Source organism: Pleurodeles waltl, chromosome 7 (assembly GCF_031143425.1).
Source record: "Pleurodeles waltl isolate 20211129_DDA chromosome 7, aPleWal1.hap1.20221129, whole genome shotgun sequence".
Lineage (NCBI taxonomy): Eukaryota > Metazoa > Chordata > Amphibia > Caudata > Salamandridae > Pleurodeles > Pleurodeles waltl.
Window position 1 is genome coordinate 1,192,144,610 of NC_090446.1, and position 16,315 is coordinate 1,192,160,924.

At 43.0% G+C, this 16,315-nt stretch overlaps 1 protein-coding gene across 4 annotated transcripts in view; it reads right to left on the minus strand.

The window, feature by feature from the left end:
- The window catches only part of LOC138246083 (bMERB domain-containing protein 1-like), a 340,342-nt gene that overhangs the window by 91,605 nt on the left and 232,422 nt on the right, over positions 1-16,315 (minus strand). For 2 of the 4 annotated variants that reach the window (XM_069200307.1, XM_069200303.1), the window contains exons 6-7: positions 8,696-8,855; positions 789-5,198 (exon numbers count right to left, since the gene is read on the minus strand). In XM_069200307.1, the coding sequence (XP_069056408.1) occupies positions 8,734-8,855 (122 nt within the window). In that variant the 3' untranslated portion in view covers positions 789-5,198; positions 8,696-8,733. Of the gene's footprint in view, positions 1-788; positions 5,199-8,690; positions 8,856-16,315 lie in introns of those variants that run through there. The other 2 variants (XM_069200305.1, XM_069200306.1) reach the window with 2 other exon arrangements.

A 16,315-nucleotide genomic window follows, 5' to 3' on the forward strand; every position in this document is an offset into this window, starting at 1 on the left:
GGAACATCAATATGGTGATGCTTAGCCCATCATGCTGATGTTCAACACTGTCTCATCATTCTCCCAGCTTGACTCAGCTTCCCAAATAATTGAGTACAATTACCACCAGTGGCCATTGTGTGGTTGAAGGGTTTAGGCCTGGCAGCATTGGTGCTTGCCCCCAATCCTTTGCCGTCTGTAGTCTTCTGTTCCAGTCCCAATGGAGAAGCTCAGGAGGCTGAGTGCCTGCTGTGTTGATCTGATTGTAGCTTTTAGGCCATACATTCCAGTACAGTGATGTGGTTTGGTGGGTAAATGTACCTGTTGCACAACTGTGTATATGAGTATATCACTTCAGGATTTTTTGTAAAGTTTATGTCAGCTCTTTCTGAAGGATACCATCAAGTTGAGAGGTTACAAAGCAATCAAATCTTTTAGGGCCTGTTGTACAAAGCCATTTAGCGGTCCCAAAACGTGCAATAGGTTTGCACATGCAACACTGTTTTGTTAAATCCACTAAACCTATTTTGTGATTCTGTAACAGATTACTGAATCACAAAATGGGATTAGAAATGGCATAGCAAATCATTATTTCGAATGGGATGTTTAAGGCATCCTTTCCAAATTCTCATTTGCAATGCTATTTATCAGTGGGCTACAACTGCCATTTTGGTTACAAATGCTTCAAAGGAGGTGATAACCCGTTTCCAAAGGAAGGCGGTCTCAGCAGCACCTCATCCCCTTTGTGAAAGTAAAAAAAGTATGTTTGAGAGTGGGCAGAGGTCAACTTTTAACTTTTTTTTTTTTTTGAAGTGTTTTGTTTCTGAAATGCAGACCCATTTTCTTTAAGAAAATGGGCTACATTAAAAAAATGAGAATATTTGATTTAGATGTTTTAAATAATTTTTTATCAATACTTTATTTAAATGCAATCAAAGACATGGGGGTCTGTTGCCTACTGACCCAGCAGGCCATCATCCTTGTGATGACATCGAAGCAGAGTAAATTGCAAATATGATGATGTATTGATGATGTAGAACCAATTGTGACCCACTCCGAATGGTGATTTTGCAGACCGACCTAATAGTTCATAGGTTGGTTCTCAAAATCAAAACTGAATTGAAAAAACGTCAGTGAGTCATTTGGGACCACTTTTTACAAATACATTCTTTGTTCATTAGGCCCATGATGCGCTGATTATATGCTTTGCTTTTGAATGCATGCGTGTGCGTGGATCTAAAGAAAGGCATGTTCAGTTTAAATACTTGAAGGATTCTGAGAGATAAGTGTCTCCAGCGCTTCTGATCTGTAGTGAAATCCAACACAGACACCAGCATATCTGACTGAGAGTCTCCGGACCCAAGTGACTAATAGAACGTGTTTTTATTGGGGGGCTGTGACACCCCGAACAACGGCCCCTCTAGCTACATTCCTGGTGTTTGACAAGCACAGTGCCACCCCATCCTAAAGGACCTTCAGTAGAGAAACCACCTCCTAGCTTCATTCAGCTGAAGCATTCAATTGTCTGCTTCCTCAACTATATCACCTAGATATTCCCTGAATTGCATGGTGGCTTCCAAGCCATGACCACTGGCATGTGCAGAAGCGTTCAACGTTCTCCTTCTTAGACTCTGTCCCTTGGATTTTCCTTGAATTAGATGGTGATTTCCAAGCCTTGACTTTCTTCTGGAACAGAAATCTTTGGTAGTATGCCACAGAAAAGAGTGGATGGATTCAGCCACTACTGGAGCTGATCCTAGTGTTTTGTAGCCACTGAAACCTGTCCTTATTCCTGTGAGTCTGGCAACCAAAAAAAGTAGAGATCAGAAATGAGATAATGTCCCTAGAACGATGCCAAGGGTACTACACTTTTGGTCAAAATCGATGGAATACTGTTCATGCAACCTCCAGTGGCTAAGATTAAAGCAAGCATCACTTCCATTGCTTTGTTGTTTTTTGCGGTGGATGCCCTAACTGTGACTGTAATGCTCTGCACCAGTGTTTCATGTTCACTAAGTCCCAGGACCCAACTATATTTCACTGATCAGGTCTCGGTAGGCCGAAACCAGTCTGTGGTTGCTTAGGTTCCCATCTTAAGGGACCCTGCTGGGCAGTTCTGGGTGGACTGTTCCTACTGGAGCAGCAACAAAGCTGATTTTCATACGGCAGGTCTCTATCTCACCAGGGAAAAATATAACCCCAAGCAAAAATTGATATTAGTATAATTCTGTATATTGTGGTCCCACATGGCAAACACTATCGGGTTGGAATAAACTCAGTGGTTGGCTTCTAAATGTTGGCATGTCATGGCCTGATACCTCAACACTAATGCCAGCCACTGTCTAGAGCTTCCACGTGGTTACAGTTTTAGGGGCTTTGTTTGGCAATACACACCTCAGCATCTTTTCAAAATTACCCTCCAACCAATCAGGAGTGGACCTAGTTATGGTGGAATAAAATCTGAGCACAACATGGATCCTTTAACCAAGAACTCTGTATCCTGCGAATATAGCAAAAGCCAGGCGTGTTCTGGGACTGCAAGCCCTTCTAACAGCACTCATTATAATTTGGCAGCCTTAACATTTCATAACTATTCAGAACTGAAGTTCATATATTGGAGATTGGGCTCACCTCTTTCATCAGGACTACAATTAGGAAGCGAGTGCAGAGGTAATGGTCCAAATTGACAGTGCCAGTTTTTGGTACCACCTTTCAATGTGAAAGATTGACTGAGTTTGATGTGAAATTTGTTTTCTTATTATTATATTAAAGAGCAACAAAGGAGTAAAATTGATCTAATGCAATGTTATCACAGTGCACTACCATTGTATGCAACCATGCTCCTTAAGACTCAAGTGATTTATAATTAGACATGTCTTAGTGAAACATATCTTGCCATTTTAAGACCCGCCCACACATTTCCCCTGTGCCGGATGCTATTCAGATATACAGAACATATGTCATCTATAAAACAAGCTCTTATGGGTCTCCGAGTACCTGAGGTACGGCCTTTCAGTAGGTAGTATTTGGCAATATTGAGAGAAGCGGTAGGTAGTTCATCAAGACTTAAAATAAAAACAAATTTGGAAAAAATAAATTCATGTTCTTTTCCAACCCCTTCTGTGATTTTGCACTGTGCCTAAAATATCGTCCGGGAGTTGAACAATGTTTCTTCTGTTCCTGGAACGTATGTACTTTTATTCTGAACCTCCTCCATCCCTCAACTGAGTGTGAAACATCTCCGTGAGTGAGAGTAAAATCTTGAAGAAGCCTACAGGCTTCCACAAAGGCAACATGGAAAAAGTTTTCCACAGTGATATTGACATTTTTGCTTAGAAACTACTGGGCTATGAATGGTGTGAAAAGAAGACAATGGTGTTATTGGAGAGATAATACTGCTGTCTGCTGTCTAAGGTGTCACAAGTCTCACCCGTATACCCTGTGCGATTGAAGCGATAGAGATGCGGTGCAAATTGTTACCATGCACGATCTGGGGAACCCTGAATGCATTTATGATGTTTACATCATCATCTGTATGAGCTGCGCAGCCTCTGGGACAGCTCTGGTGTTTATGGTGTCATAAGGTGAGGTCCTTGTATTCTTAGGAGTAGCTCTATTGTCTGCGGGTTATGCTGTAAGAAGTATACAACCAAGTTTTGTTGCCAACTGTATCATGCTTTAAGTCTTGGGCAACTAAAGCTATAGTTGAAATCAATTACAGCCTGTGCATCCCGCAGAAAGCCATGTTCTCTGAGGTGACACACTATATAATAGGTGTAACTAGTGTACCTTAAACTTAGTTCGGCTAATTTAGGTGATGTGAGACAGAAATACACATCTCATTACTCCAGGCTTTGGTAGAGTTAAGTAGGAGTTGTAGCTGTTTATAGGAGCAGAGGCAAACAAAGGATGACTTTGCCAGATATATGACTGGCTATTCCTCCATTCTACTGGCCTTTTTGATGCACTCGCTTTTCTTAAAAAAATTACAAATTCCCCTGGTGATGGTCTGTCTCTGATTATTACACCGTAAATAGGGTGGGAATAAACCAGTTTAATGACCGAATAGGAGAGCTTGTTACCTCCACATATGTGCTGCATGTGAATGCACACCTGAAAGCGATCTGATAACCCTAAAGAAGGCAATTGACCCTTATGGTGAGTTTTCAAGGTCAAAACATGTGGGCAAGAAAATATAGATGGACAAACATCATTTTCAATAAGCATCCAAATCTAGACATTTTAAACCTATCAATTGTACCCACCTAATAAAGTGTTATCTTTTTTGGGTACATCCTTAGGCATTGTTAACTGATCTGGATCACTGTGTTTACCCAGTTGGAAAACATCTTTATACTCCTGAGCATGGTTGAGTCCACTCAGGTGGTTCAGCTGCATCATCAAAGGTGACACTAAATTCCGTGTCCTCTATATATACCTACATACCCAGTGTGTATGGCACTACAAGGACTGGAATGGAAAAAGAAGATGGGGAGTGTAGGCAATCTATGCTGCAGCCTGCTGAATAATGGCACAGTCTTTGTACAACAGCTCCTTCTTGATGAGTGACGTGTCTCTTCTGAAATCCACACTACTCCACAATGCCACCAAGAATCTTGCTACCATGTGACATGTCCGGAAGCTGGGGTAGGGCAATGCCAAACCTCTCACCAAAGTATGAATCAACTTTTGCCATGGAGAAACAGAGGTAAGGTTTCTATATACTGTGAATCTGTGGCAGGACACCTCAGTGGTCTGTACAGCATTTGATGATAAAGCAGATGTTCTCTTTTGTTGAACATGACTCGACTTGGATCCACTTGAGTCATGACATGCTGCAATTAAAAGCAAGGTCTACCAGAACTTGAAATTCTGAATAATAAAGTTATGTACCAAAGACATTTTCTTCACAATCATTGCTACAGAGCCAACAGCAAGTTCAGAACTTGTGAAGTGCACCAATGTCAAACTTATAATCATCTTGAAGCAGTCCTTTTATTTGTAACTGTGCCGTTTCAGCAAAGAGATGCATGCTTGAGTGTTCCATCAAGTGCTCAGAATAGATATCCCTGGGATGTGGTACCAGTAGAAAGGGATGTCTCAGCTCCTGTAGCCGGCCTTAGGAATTTTTGTGACTTTACTGATGTTGTGCTTGGTTGTTCATGAGAATCATGGATGGCTCTCAAATGCGGAGGCTGACTGAATCCACCGAAAGTGTGCTATGGAAAAGACAGGGAATGAGAGAGACCAAGAGAAACAGACAGAAATAGAGTAAAAGGTACAGAGAGAGAGAGAGTGAGAGAGAGAGAGAGAGAGAGAAATGTGATTAGTTGAGCACATTTGACGTGAACAGTAGAAGGGAAAAGAAAGAGCTAAGCTTCCTTTACTTGTAGCAGAGTAGACCTCTCCAGACGCACATCAGAGCTAATCTCTCTTGACCAGCATCAGATCTGACCACTCTTAACCTGTGCTAGAGCTGACCTTCCTTGACCTTTATCAGAGCACACATCCCTTGACTTAAATCAGTCCAGACCTCCTTTGACTTTATCATAGTTGACCTCTCTTGATCAGAGTCATGACTTATCATCTTTGACCGGTGCCATGGCTGACCTTCCATAAACTTGGTTGAGCTAACCTTTCTCAGGAACAACCTTACTTGATCCGAGCCAAAGCCTACCTCATTTAATCTGCTTTAGTGTTGAACTCCCTTCATCACTTTTATAACTGACATTATATGACTTGTTTCAGGCCTAACCTTACCTGACTTTCTGAAAGGCTGATCTGAAGTAACCAGTGAAAATACTAACAAGTGTGGCTCAAGGGAGTACTGCCCTTGTGTAACTTGTCATGGATGAGCTGCCTTGCTGGATAAAGATTGGAAAGAAGAAAAAGCAACTAAGGAATATTTTGTACAGAACCACGATGCTCAGCTAGTCCTGATCTTGATTCATTCAAAGGTGGCAGAAATGCAACAAGGGAGATTGGCATGGCTCCAGAGAGTAAACTCTTTGGATCCCCTGTTTTACCAATCTCCGAATGAAGACATAGACGTTTTAGGAATTGAAAAAGGCAAAGGCTGCATACAGACAACTGGCAAGTAACCAATATGTGTTCTTAAGGGTTATAGTACGAGGCTGTTCAAGAGAAAAGGCATGCTTCTCATTATTGGCTCAATTTCTAATTAGATTCCACTCCACTGCTTTTAGGCTAGGTTTGCACTATATGAACACCATATGTATACAAACATATATAGATTCAGCTACAGGACTGGGCTCTCCACCAGAGGCATCCATGAATGGGGCAGTGTTTTCAAGGACTAAGATAAGAGCAGATAGGCTAACAGGAATGTTTAATCTAATATTACCACTAGCAACCCAACTATGACTGGAACCATTAAAGGCAGGTCAAGGGGAGCCTTCCCTTTCAGACTGTTAGGGAGACATGTGAATCTCCCTACAGTCACTTCAAGTAGAGGGCACACACCCTCCGAAAACATGACTGCTGATCTTTGTAGACATCTGGAACTCCAAGTCATTTTAGGCTTTCCATATAAATGTCAGAGACTTGACATTACAGGAGTGTTGGCCAAGGGTGCTCCAGTAAGATACTCCAAACACAGGGGGATATTTATAAGAGGCTAGCGCCACCAGCACATCATTTTTTTAGACACTCCGACGTCTCTCAACCATGACTATGAGGCCACGCAAAGCCCCTTAGTGTGGCTTTGAATGGCCTCATAGATATGGAGTAAGGCAGGGCATGTTGCTGCGTTGCCTTACTCTGCACCAGGATTTTGATGCTACCCCAGATTTATAAAATGATGTAAACCTGGGAAAGTGCCAAAACCTTACGCCTCCTGCGGTGTGGTGTACCGAGGAGAAATATTTTTATTTCTCCTCGTTTTTGACTGCGCATTTTGCAGCACACATACAAGGAGGAGAACGTCTCTTGGGATTGTTTTTGTGCAGAAAGGTGCCCCTTCCGGCACAAAAACAATCCTGCCTGCAGTGGAGGCACCCTTGCACCATGGTGCCAGCACAGGGGGAAAGGACGGGAATGCACTGTATTGCATATATGAGGTGCATTCCTGCCCTTTTGCTTTGGCGTAGGGCTGCGCAGCAAGATGACTTGTTGCACTGCCCTACACCAAAACACCATATATGTGGCCCACAGTGTTTTTGCTAGTGAAAAAGCCCGAAGAGTATTTTTTCTGCAGATCAAGGCTTTGTTATTATGCTCTTGTTCTGAAGGAAAGGCAAGGTTTGCACCCTGTAATAAACGTGAGACGTTTAAATATGTTATTATATCCTATTGTGAAGCGCTCTGACACCTTCGGGTAAAGTCCGCGCTATATAAAAACGCATTAAATAAATAAAATAAAATAAAATAAAATAAAATAAATGGCTTCCTGGTTTAGAATCACATCAAGACGGGAGGGATTGTTTTCTCAGGCAAGTTTTTTCAACAACAACTGCTTATTAAAGTTAGCCAACTTCACTATCATGTTCCACTATCAATTCCTGGCAAAGTTGGGTAAATACTGAACTGTTGTTCGTGGCAATGTCTAGAGAATGTTTCCATGTTTTGTCAGACTTCACCCAAGGCAAAGCTTAATCCCCGGTCCTCTTGCTGGGGGTGAGGTGGTTGGGACATCCTGCTTCAGGAAATGCGAATATCAGCAAAGAGCTTAGGGGATAAGGGCCGAGGTGCCTTGTGGGTAGCTATGATATGATGTGGGCATTTGTTGGAGTACTCTTGAACAATACCCGAGACCTGTTGAATGGAAAAAAATGATTTTCGAAATGGCTCATAGTTGCTGATACACAGAGCTGAGGTTAGAGCTGAACCTCGTGGAAGTAATAGTTCTTAGTTTTAGAAACCCACATTTGTTGCCTTTTGCAGCTTTTGGTTTGGCATTGATTAAAGGATATTGCACATTATTATGTGCCTTGGTGTTTTCTATATAATTACTACTTTTGCATCTTGGGCAATGTTTACTTTTTCTAAAACCACTGAGAGTGTATGCACCAGAATTCACGGACTGGACAAGTGTAATTTTGCACAAACATTTCTGAATCACATAGATTGTACTGGTGTTGGTGCAATATAGCACAAGATTTGCACCACCTGACCGATGCAAAACTTACATTTGCACCAAATGACGAAACTGTAAAAACCTTTTGTACAAGTCGATTTATAAAAATGATCGTACAAACTGCAACAGTAACATTGATAAAATCCAGACCATTTTCTCTTCGCCCTTTTCTGGAGACACCCACCTATAACCACTTAAAGCCAGGCCTTACGTTCTGCATTACATTTCTCCCTAATGGCACTTGTCTGTAAGGTGCTCCTGCACATGATCCCACTCCAGGCAGTTAAAACTACTACCCGGTATTACTGGTTCTTAGGCCCGTATTTATACTTTTTTTAGCGCCGCATTTGCGCCGCTTCTTGACGCAAAACGGCGCAAACCTACAAAATACAATGGCATTTTGCAAGTTTGCGCCGTTTTTGCGTCAAAAAACGACGCAAATGCGGCGCAAAAAAAGTATAAATACGGGCCTTAGTGTTCCCAAAATGTAATTGCACTAAGTTTAACCATACCTGGACTGTACTCAAAACATGTGATCAATGTAAACTGATCAATTTCGTATTTATCTGCATTGACATATCAATGCAAAAGAGTTTCAGAACCATCAGCCACTCACATCACCTTTGGCAAGTTCAGTGTTGGGAACATCCAGGGTTCGTCTACATGATTGAACAGGTGAATCCGCAGCATTCTTTCAGAAGCGTGAGACCCGTTTTTGCCGCAAAAGGTGTGGAGGTTTGTTGTGCTCTGGAAGTCATTTTCTTCTTCTCCTTTTTTGGTGCTAGGAGAGAAAAGTCAGGTTATTTCCTATGACACAGTAAATTAACAGAGTTGTTTGTGAAATAATTGAGATCTCCAGCAGTTAAACAACAAGAGTTACAGGGTACGTATTAATCACATTTTCATATACAGTGGTTTTTGTGGGCTTGATGAGCAAACCTAGCAACTTCCTTCAGGTTCATGAATAAGTGGAAAACAGCAATCTAGAAGTGGGGAAAACAGGTAAGTGGCAGAAGATATAGATTCTCTGTGGTCTTGTATGAGGGTGCGGATAACCAATAGAATCCAGTAGAAGATTTCCAAGGCTGCAATATTGTGGAAGTGACATCTTCACAAATCCCCCACTATGACACTAGAATGGATAGTAAGGAGTTGTATCGCTGGTTTGCCTATTCTGGTAACCCACCCACCTGAAGGCTATGTAGATTTGAGATGCTAATCTAGTTAGGAGCAGGCACTCATTCTAGTCCAGACTGTAGAAGGAAACGTGATCAGAGGTCATTCTCATTTGTGTATGGCTGATATTTGTGGGTAAACCTGACTATCAGGGTCAGGAATCCAAATTAGGTACACCAGTTGCATAGCATGAGACCTTACCTAATATCCATGTGCTGCCTATGCATATTTTCTCAAACCATAGGGAAAAGTTCTCAATCCCCCTACCACCGAATACAGTGTAACCTTTCGGACCTGTGCAGAGGAGCATTTTCATTCATAATGTGGTAGCTACAATACTATATATACCCCCATATGCACACTAGTTTCAATAGTTCACGTCATTCCTAAACTAACACACTGAGCAGGCTTTCTGAAGGTGTGATAGGGTTCCCATACATGCACTACCCAAGATTTATCCAAGACCAGGTCCCAACTATGTTTACTGACAGGACACAATACTAGTCAAAATAGAATTTGTACATGTTCATGGTTGCAGCACTCCTATACGTTCAACACCTATACAGCATGCCCTCACAATTGTTACAATGCATTTCTTATGAGATATACCAGGTTAATTGCACACCTGTTATCCTATAAAATGCTCATGGTAGAACAAAAGTTCCTCTTTCTACATGATGTGGGCAACCTGACCTGATTACTAGTGGGCATATTTACAAGCCCTGTGCCGTCAGTGCGTCACTTTTTGTGACGCACCAGCAGCATATAGTGCAGACCTATATCTACAAGCCATGCAAGGCCACTCTGCATGGCTTTAGAAGGCCTTCTAGATATGGTGTAAGGCAATGCAGCAAAAGTTGCTGTGTTGCCTTACACTGCGTCAGGGAGGTGTACCATGGGTGTTGCAGTGGGTGTTCCCATGTGACACCCATGGGTTTTGACACATTCCTGGATTTACAAGAATCTTTAAACCTAGAATGTGTCAAAACTGTACACCTCCCCAGGGCAGGCACAACAAGGAGACATATTTTTATTTCTCCTCGTTGTTTCCTCTTTCTATGTGTGCTGCATTCTGCAGCACACATAGAAAGAGAACAATGCCTCTCTGGATTGTTTTTGTGCAGGAAGGTGTTCCTTTCTCTACAAAAACAATCCTGCTAACTACACAGACACCCTTGCCCCATGGTGCAAGGGTGCCTGCGTTGGAGCTAGGCAGCAATTTGTGCGCCACTACAGAAGGAAAGGCCATCAATGTACCATATTTTGTAAATAGGGTGCAGTTCTGCCCTTTCTTGTGGCCCAGGGCAGTGCAGCAAGGCCACTTGCTGCACAGCCCTGCCGCATGGGGCTTGTAAATATGCCCTAGGAATCTGCCTCTAGTATTGCAAATGGCTCCACCCTATACTATACTTAACTATAGGGACCCTAAACAACTCCCTGCCTAACTTCGGTCTAGTACAGTCAGTAAAATATTTTTCTGCAAACCCTCAACTTGAAGACTATTGTATTCACTCAGCGGTGTGAGTAATGGACAACTCCGCAACTCCTGCAATGTGGGATTCCCCCAGTCTTCTGTACATGAAGGGGGCCTCCTCAGCTTGTCTGTGTTGTGTTTCTAAAGCAGCTGCAGTGCACATCATGCTCTGAGCTGACACCGGAAGCGAGGAAAAACAAAATAACAACACATTTGTCCTCTTTAAGTCAGGATGCTGAATGAGTGTTAAAGGATGTGAAGGGGTGACTGCACATGGGTGATTAAAAAAAGTACTTGTGTCAGGTGAGAGTTAAGGAAGTGGGTGCCCTCTTGCAAAAGCCTCCCCTCCAACACTGGACTTTTTCCCCAATGACTGTTTTGTTAATACTGGAAGGGGACATGGATAGCATTAATTAAATAGTGAAGCTGCTTTTACCTTCTTTACCGCTGCAGGCATGGTGTCCCCTGCATATGCAATAAACGGAGGGGAGGTGCTGTGTAGGAACATGTGATTTATTTGGATCCCTGCAGATCCATCGAAAGATAACAGCATCTAGAACTAGTATTTTAAATTTATCACACAAAAGGGCAATTACCCATGCCTGCGTGGACCACCAAGTACATTTACATTATTTTATCTCTGCTTTTTATTAAACTACTAGCAAATTAATGACTGTGGCAAGGTGCAGTCTCTGCTTTTTCTGTGCAGTCTCCTGGTGCATTCAGCAGATGTGTTGGTGGGGCACAGTGGGGCCACAATGGGGCCACAATGGGGGTCCATGACAAATAGCACTGCGGCAAAGGCTCCATCTGGCTGCTATAGTCTCACCAGTATTGACTCTCTGGAGAAAATGAGTACAACCTTGGGGGTCCAGGGAAGAGCAGTGGGAAGATGGGCAACAAGAGCTCGAGATGAGGGATTCTGGCTCCATGTAATCTATAGGCTACAAAAAACTGAGGATCCAGCAGTACTGGGAGTGCTAGGCTCTTCACCCATGAACCCAGCCTGTGCCAGATGGAGGGAGAGCAGAGTGCTAGACGGAAAAGCACTGGGAGAGACATAACTATCAGTAGTGCAGCCACGGCCCAGAGGCAAGAAGGGGGCCAGAGTACATTGCATCAGATGCAGTTTATATAAAAGACCATCCTTCCAATTCAGAATGATTTTTTCATTGTTAATTTTAGGTCGTGCTGTATTCCTATCTATTGTGGGCTCTGCACTCTTCCCCAAACTGTTTAATATGTATGTCCTGCTGCCACGGTCCTTATCCCTGTATACAGTTTCAGATGGTTTTTCTTTTCAAATGAAGTGTAAATCACTACCCATCTTCACAAAATGTGAGCCTTACCCTCCCCTCCTTCTCTGAATGCCTTTCTCTAGTAGAATGATGCATCAATCAAAATGACCTCACGCTGAGATTTTTGCCTGGCGAAAGAGAAGCTTGACAGTCATTTCTCATTTTTGTCATTGTCTTTCAGTCCTCCTTGTACTCAAACCAACAAACTGAAGAACCTGGGCTTTCTTCTAGATAAAGATCTCTCGATGGCCAATCAAATCAATGCACCTGTCTCCTCATGCTCCCAATATAGGTGTCCCCTGAACAAAATCCTCCCCCTACTTCTGCCTGACATACAAATGCTGCTTGGTATGCCATGCATGTATATTTTGTTGACTTTACTATAGTAATACGTTTTACGTGGGCCTCCCAGTATACTGGCCGGGGAAACTTCAGTGTATCTAAAACCTTGTTACAGAACTTTTTGCGTAAGGCTTTCTGTCTTGTATATTAGGCGTACAACCTTAGTGCAATAAATGAAGCCCTAGCTGTTGAGGTGAGTAGAATATGGGGAAACCTTTCCTCATCAAACTGGAAAGTGAAATTTGTCCCGCCCCCTCGGAAATGATGTCACGTCCGTTACCCAAACTTCCGGTCCCCCCGAGAGCCCGCCCCGGAACTGACGTACGTTTTGGGGTGTCACGTGGTATGTGACATCCTGGGGTCATGTGTTAGTCATGGGCCATGGTCCTAGCCCCTGTGTCTAGGTCTATGGGTTGTTTAAAATGGGGGCCCTGTTGGTGTACAGCCATTGTTCTTTTCGCGCCTAAGAGTATAAGTCTGGACATGTCAGACATTCAGGACCAAGTGGCTGCTTGGGTGCCTCCTTACAGGGTAGAGCATTGAAAATGTAAGGCCAAAGCTCCACACTGTTGGCTAATCCAAAAAGAGGGGCTGGACTTTTGTTAGAGCCAGCCAATCAATTTTAGAAATGTAAACCTAAAACAGATGTATGGCCCCCCAAGGACTTCACAGGACAGGACTCAAAGGTTGACAGGCATTGCAATCTAAAACAGATGTATACCCCAGGACTTTCCAGGACAGCAATCAAAGGGGTGTCAGTAGAGGTTAACATATAAACTGACAATGCAATTAAAATTTGAAACAAAACAATGGACCAGTAATGCAAACCTAAAACAAATGAATGCCCCAAGAGTCCCTAATACAGGCCTCAAAGGATGACAGGCATTACACATCTAAAACAAAAGTATACCCCAGGACTTTCCAGGATAGCCATCAAAGGGGTCTCGGTAGAGGTTAAATTATTATGTGACCAGTAATGCAAATCCTAAAAACAGATGTATGTCCCCAAGGACTTCACAGGACAGGAATCAAAGGCTGACAGGCAATGTAAATTAAAACAGATGTATGCCTCAGGACTTCCCAGGACTGGCCTCAAAGGCTGACAGGCATTGCAAATCTAAACCAGATGTATGCCCCCAGGACGTCCCAGGACTGTACTCAAAGGATGACAGGAATTGCAAATCTAAAACAGATGTATGCCCCAGGACTTTCCAGGCCAGCCATCAAAGGGGTCTCAATAGATGTTACATTATAAACTGACCATGCAATTAAAAGTTTGAAACAAACAGTGGATAGGCAATGCCACCCTAAAACAGATGTCTATTTCTATCAATCAATCAATCAATAAATTTATAAAGCATGCTATGTACCCGTTAGGGTTTTGAGGCGCTGGGGGGGGGGTGGAGGGGGGGTAGCTGCTATCGTTCGAAGAGCCATGTCTTGAGGAGTCTCCTGAAGGTGAGGAGGTCCTGGGTCTGGCGTAGTGAGGTAGGAAGTGAGTTCCAGGTCTTGGCGGCGAGGTAGGAGAAGGATCTGCCGCCAGAGGTCTTGCGCTGGATTCGGGGGACGGTGGCGAGGGCAAGGTTGGCAGAGCGTAGTTGACGTGAGGGAACGTAGAAGTTGAGTCTGGTGTCTAGGTAGGTGGGTCCGGTGTTGTGTAGAGCCTTGTGTGCGTGGGTGAGGAGTTTAAAGGTGATCCTCTTGTCCACAGGGAGCCAGTGGAGGTCCTTCAGGTGGGGGAGATGTGACATCGGCGGGGTATGTCGAGGATCCCCTCTAAGCCCCACCCACCACAAAAGCCTAGGCATAATTAGCACAATGAGGCTGGTATAGAAAGCCCCCACATTCACAGACCTCTTTTTTCTGAACTACATATTTGAAGTTTGCGGAGAGCAGGTACCATCGGGACCTCAAGGCTGAAACCATGAAGGGCATAGCACAGACTGGTGATGCTAACCCTCTTCTACTTAAGGTCTATAACTATATGTTGCCTATATATGTTCTATTGTAGTTTAACATAGATGTTACCCCCACCGCCTTTCCAACTATGCCCCATGAGAGCGTAATGCATATATTTTGCAGAGTTATCAGAGACATGCATTTCTATTGTGTTGAAACCATTGCTTAATTTGTAGAGGTGTACAGTATTTTAAAAAGTGAAAAAAAGTGGTTGTGGTAAAAACAGAAGTGTCTACATTTATAGTACATCATACATGATAATTAATTATTTTTTAAGATTGAAAACCCCAGATATGTAGTTAGGCCTGTACAGTTGTACTACTATGCTGTTGTTTTTTTTTTTTTTAATTAAACACTGTATGCTTTTTTTTTTTTAAAAAAAAAGGTTATTAGCAGTGTCTGCTTTAGGGTTGTTGATGATGTGGATTGGGTGATGAAGGTCTCGAGCGCGGCCAGGGTCCCCTGACCTCCATTGCGCATAATGTTGTTAGGACCGGTCGGTCCTAACAACCACATGTGTAATGGTGGTAGGGGATCCAGGCCACTCATGGCCCGGATCCCTGACCTCCATTATAGACACTGCTGTTAGAACCATGCGGTCCTAACAGCTGTGTCTATAATGACAGCTGGGGATCCGAGCCACGCGCGACCCAGGTCCCCAGGCCTCCATTATAGATAACATTGTTAGGACCGCATGGTTCTAATTGAAGTGCCTATAATGGCGGGCGGGGCTCCAAGCCGTGCTCGGGCCCGGATCCCCGGTCGTTTTATTTATTTTTTAATTTAAAAAAACACATTGCTGGGGCAGAACAACACGGGGCCTGAGGCCAAACATGAACCTGGGGGCCCCTCAAACACCCACAAGCACTCATGGAGCCCCCAGGAGGGGCCTGAACAGCACCTCAAGCGCTGTTTTGTTTACAATGAAACCTCCCTTCTCGAGTAGGGGTTTAAAAAAAAAATGTAGTCCAGGAGTGGGTTTAAAATACAGTACAACGTTGAGGGAATCAGCAATGGGGCCCCTTTATATACCTTTTTGAGGGGCAAATGGGGTCCCTCAGACGTGGGGGCCCTAGTGGTATCCATGGGCTCGAGGAGATCAGCAGGAACTCCATATGCTTGGGAGGAGCAATGGTTGTACCATAGTCGGCTCCACCCTTCATCCTAGCAAGGTAGCCCCACCCCCACACATGGTTGAGAGCTTGGAGAGTGAGGGTAAAAACATGGACGGATTCCAGGATCTAGTAGCCAATCCACTGTACATATATATATATATATATATATATATATATATATACAATTAGCTGTATTTTTTTCAAATTGTTATGTGGTATGTGTTATACTGTTTTATAATTGTGAAAGGGGTATTACAGGGACTATAAATGACACAGTAATATGCGTTAATAATGTTTTGAAGGTTCTGGAGCCACATACATATTGTCCTACTGAAGGAGCCCTACATCTTATGGTATGCATCAGCGCCACCATGTGGTCTTTTTAATAGACAGCTCAGGGTGCTTGAAAAATTTGAACAATAGGGTTTTTCTGAATTGTACTTTCAGAACCTATGTGTGGATTGCGAAGATACTTAACAGCTAGCATCATGAGAGAGCATGCTTAAAATGAATTTTATTTTAATTTTATATGTAAAAAAAAATCTTGAATGTGACATATGTATTAGTACGTACCTCTAAAAGTATGTGTATACCCTGATAATTAATAAGGTTTACAGTCGTGAGCAGTGGTAACACTTCAACTAATATTTATCTGCGTGGCTACCTTACAATTAAGTATGTGGCTTAAAAAGCACTAGGGTTTAAAAGTCCTTTTTGTCTCTTTTGCACGCAGGAGCCCCAAGAGCTAACAATGTCCACTGAGGAAATGGATGCATTGCAACAAGGTATATGTATCTAGAGATTTATAGTTCAGAGACCTGTGTCATCATTCATCCTAAACAAAGATGTCTTGATTGTTATTTTTTTATTTTACCAT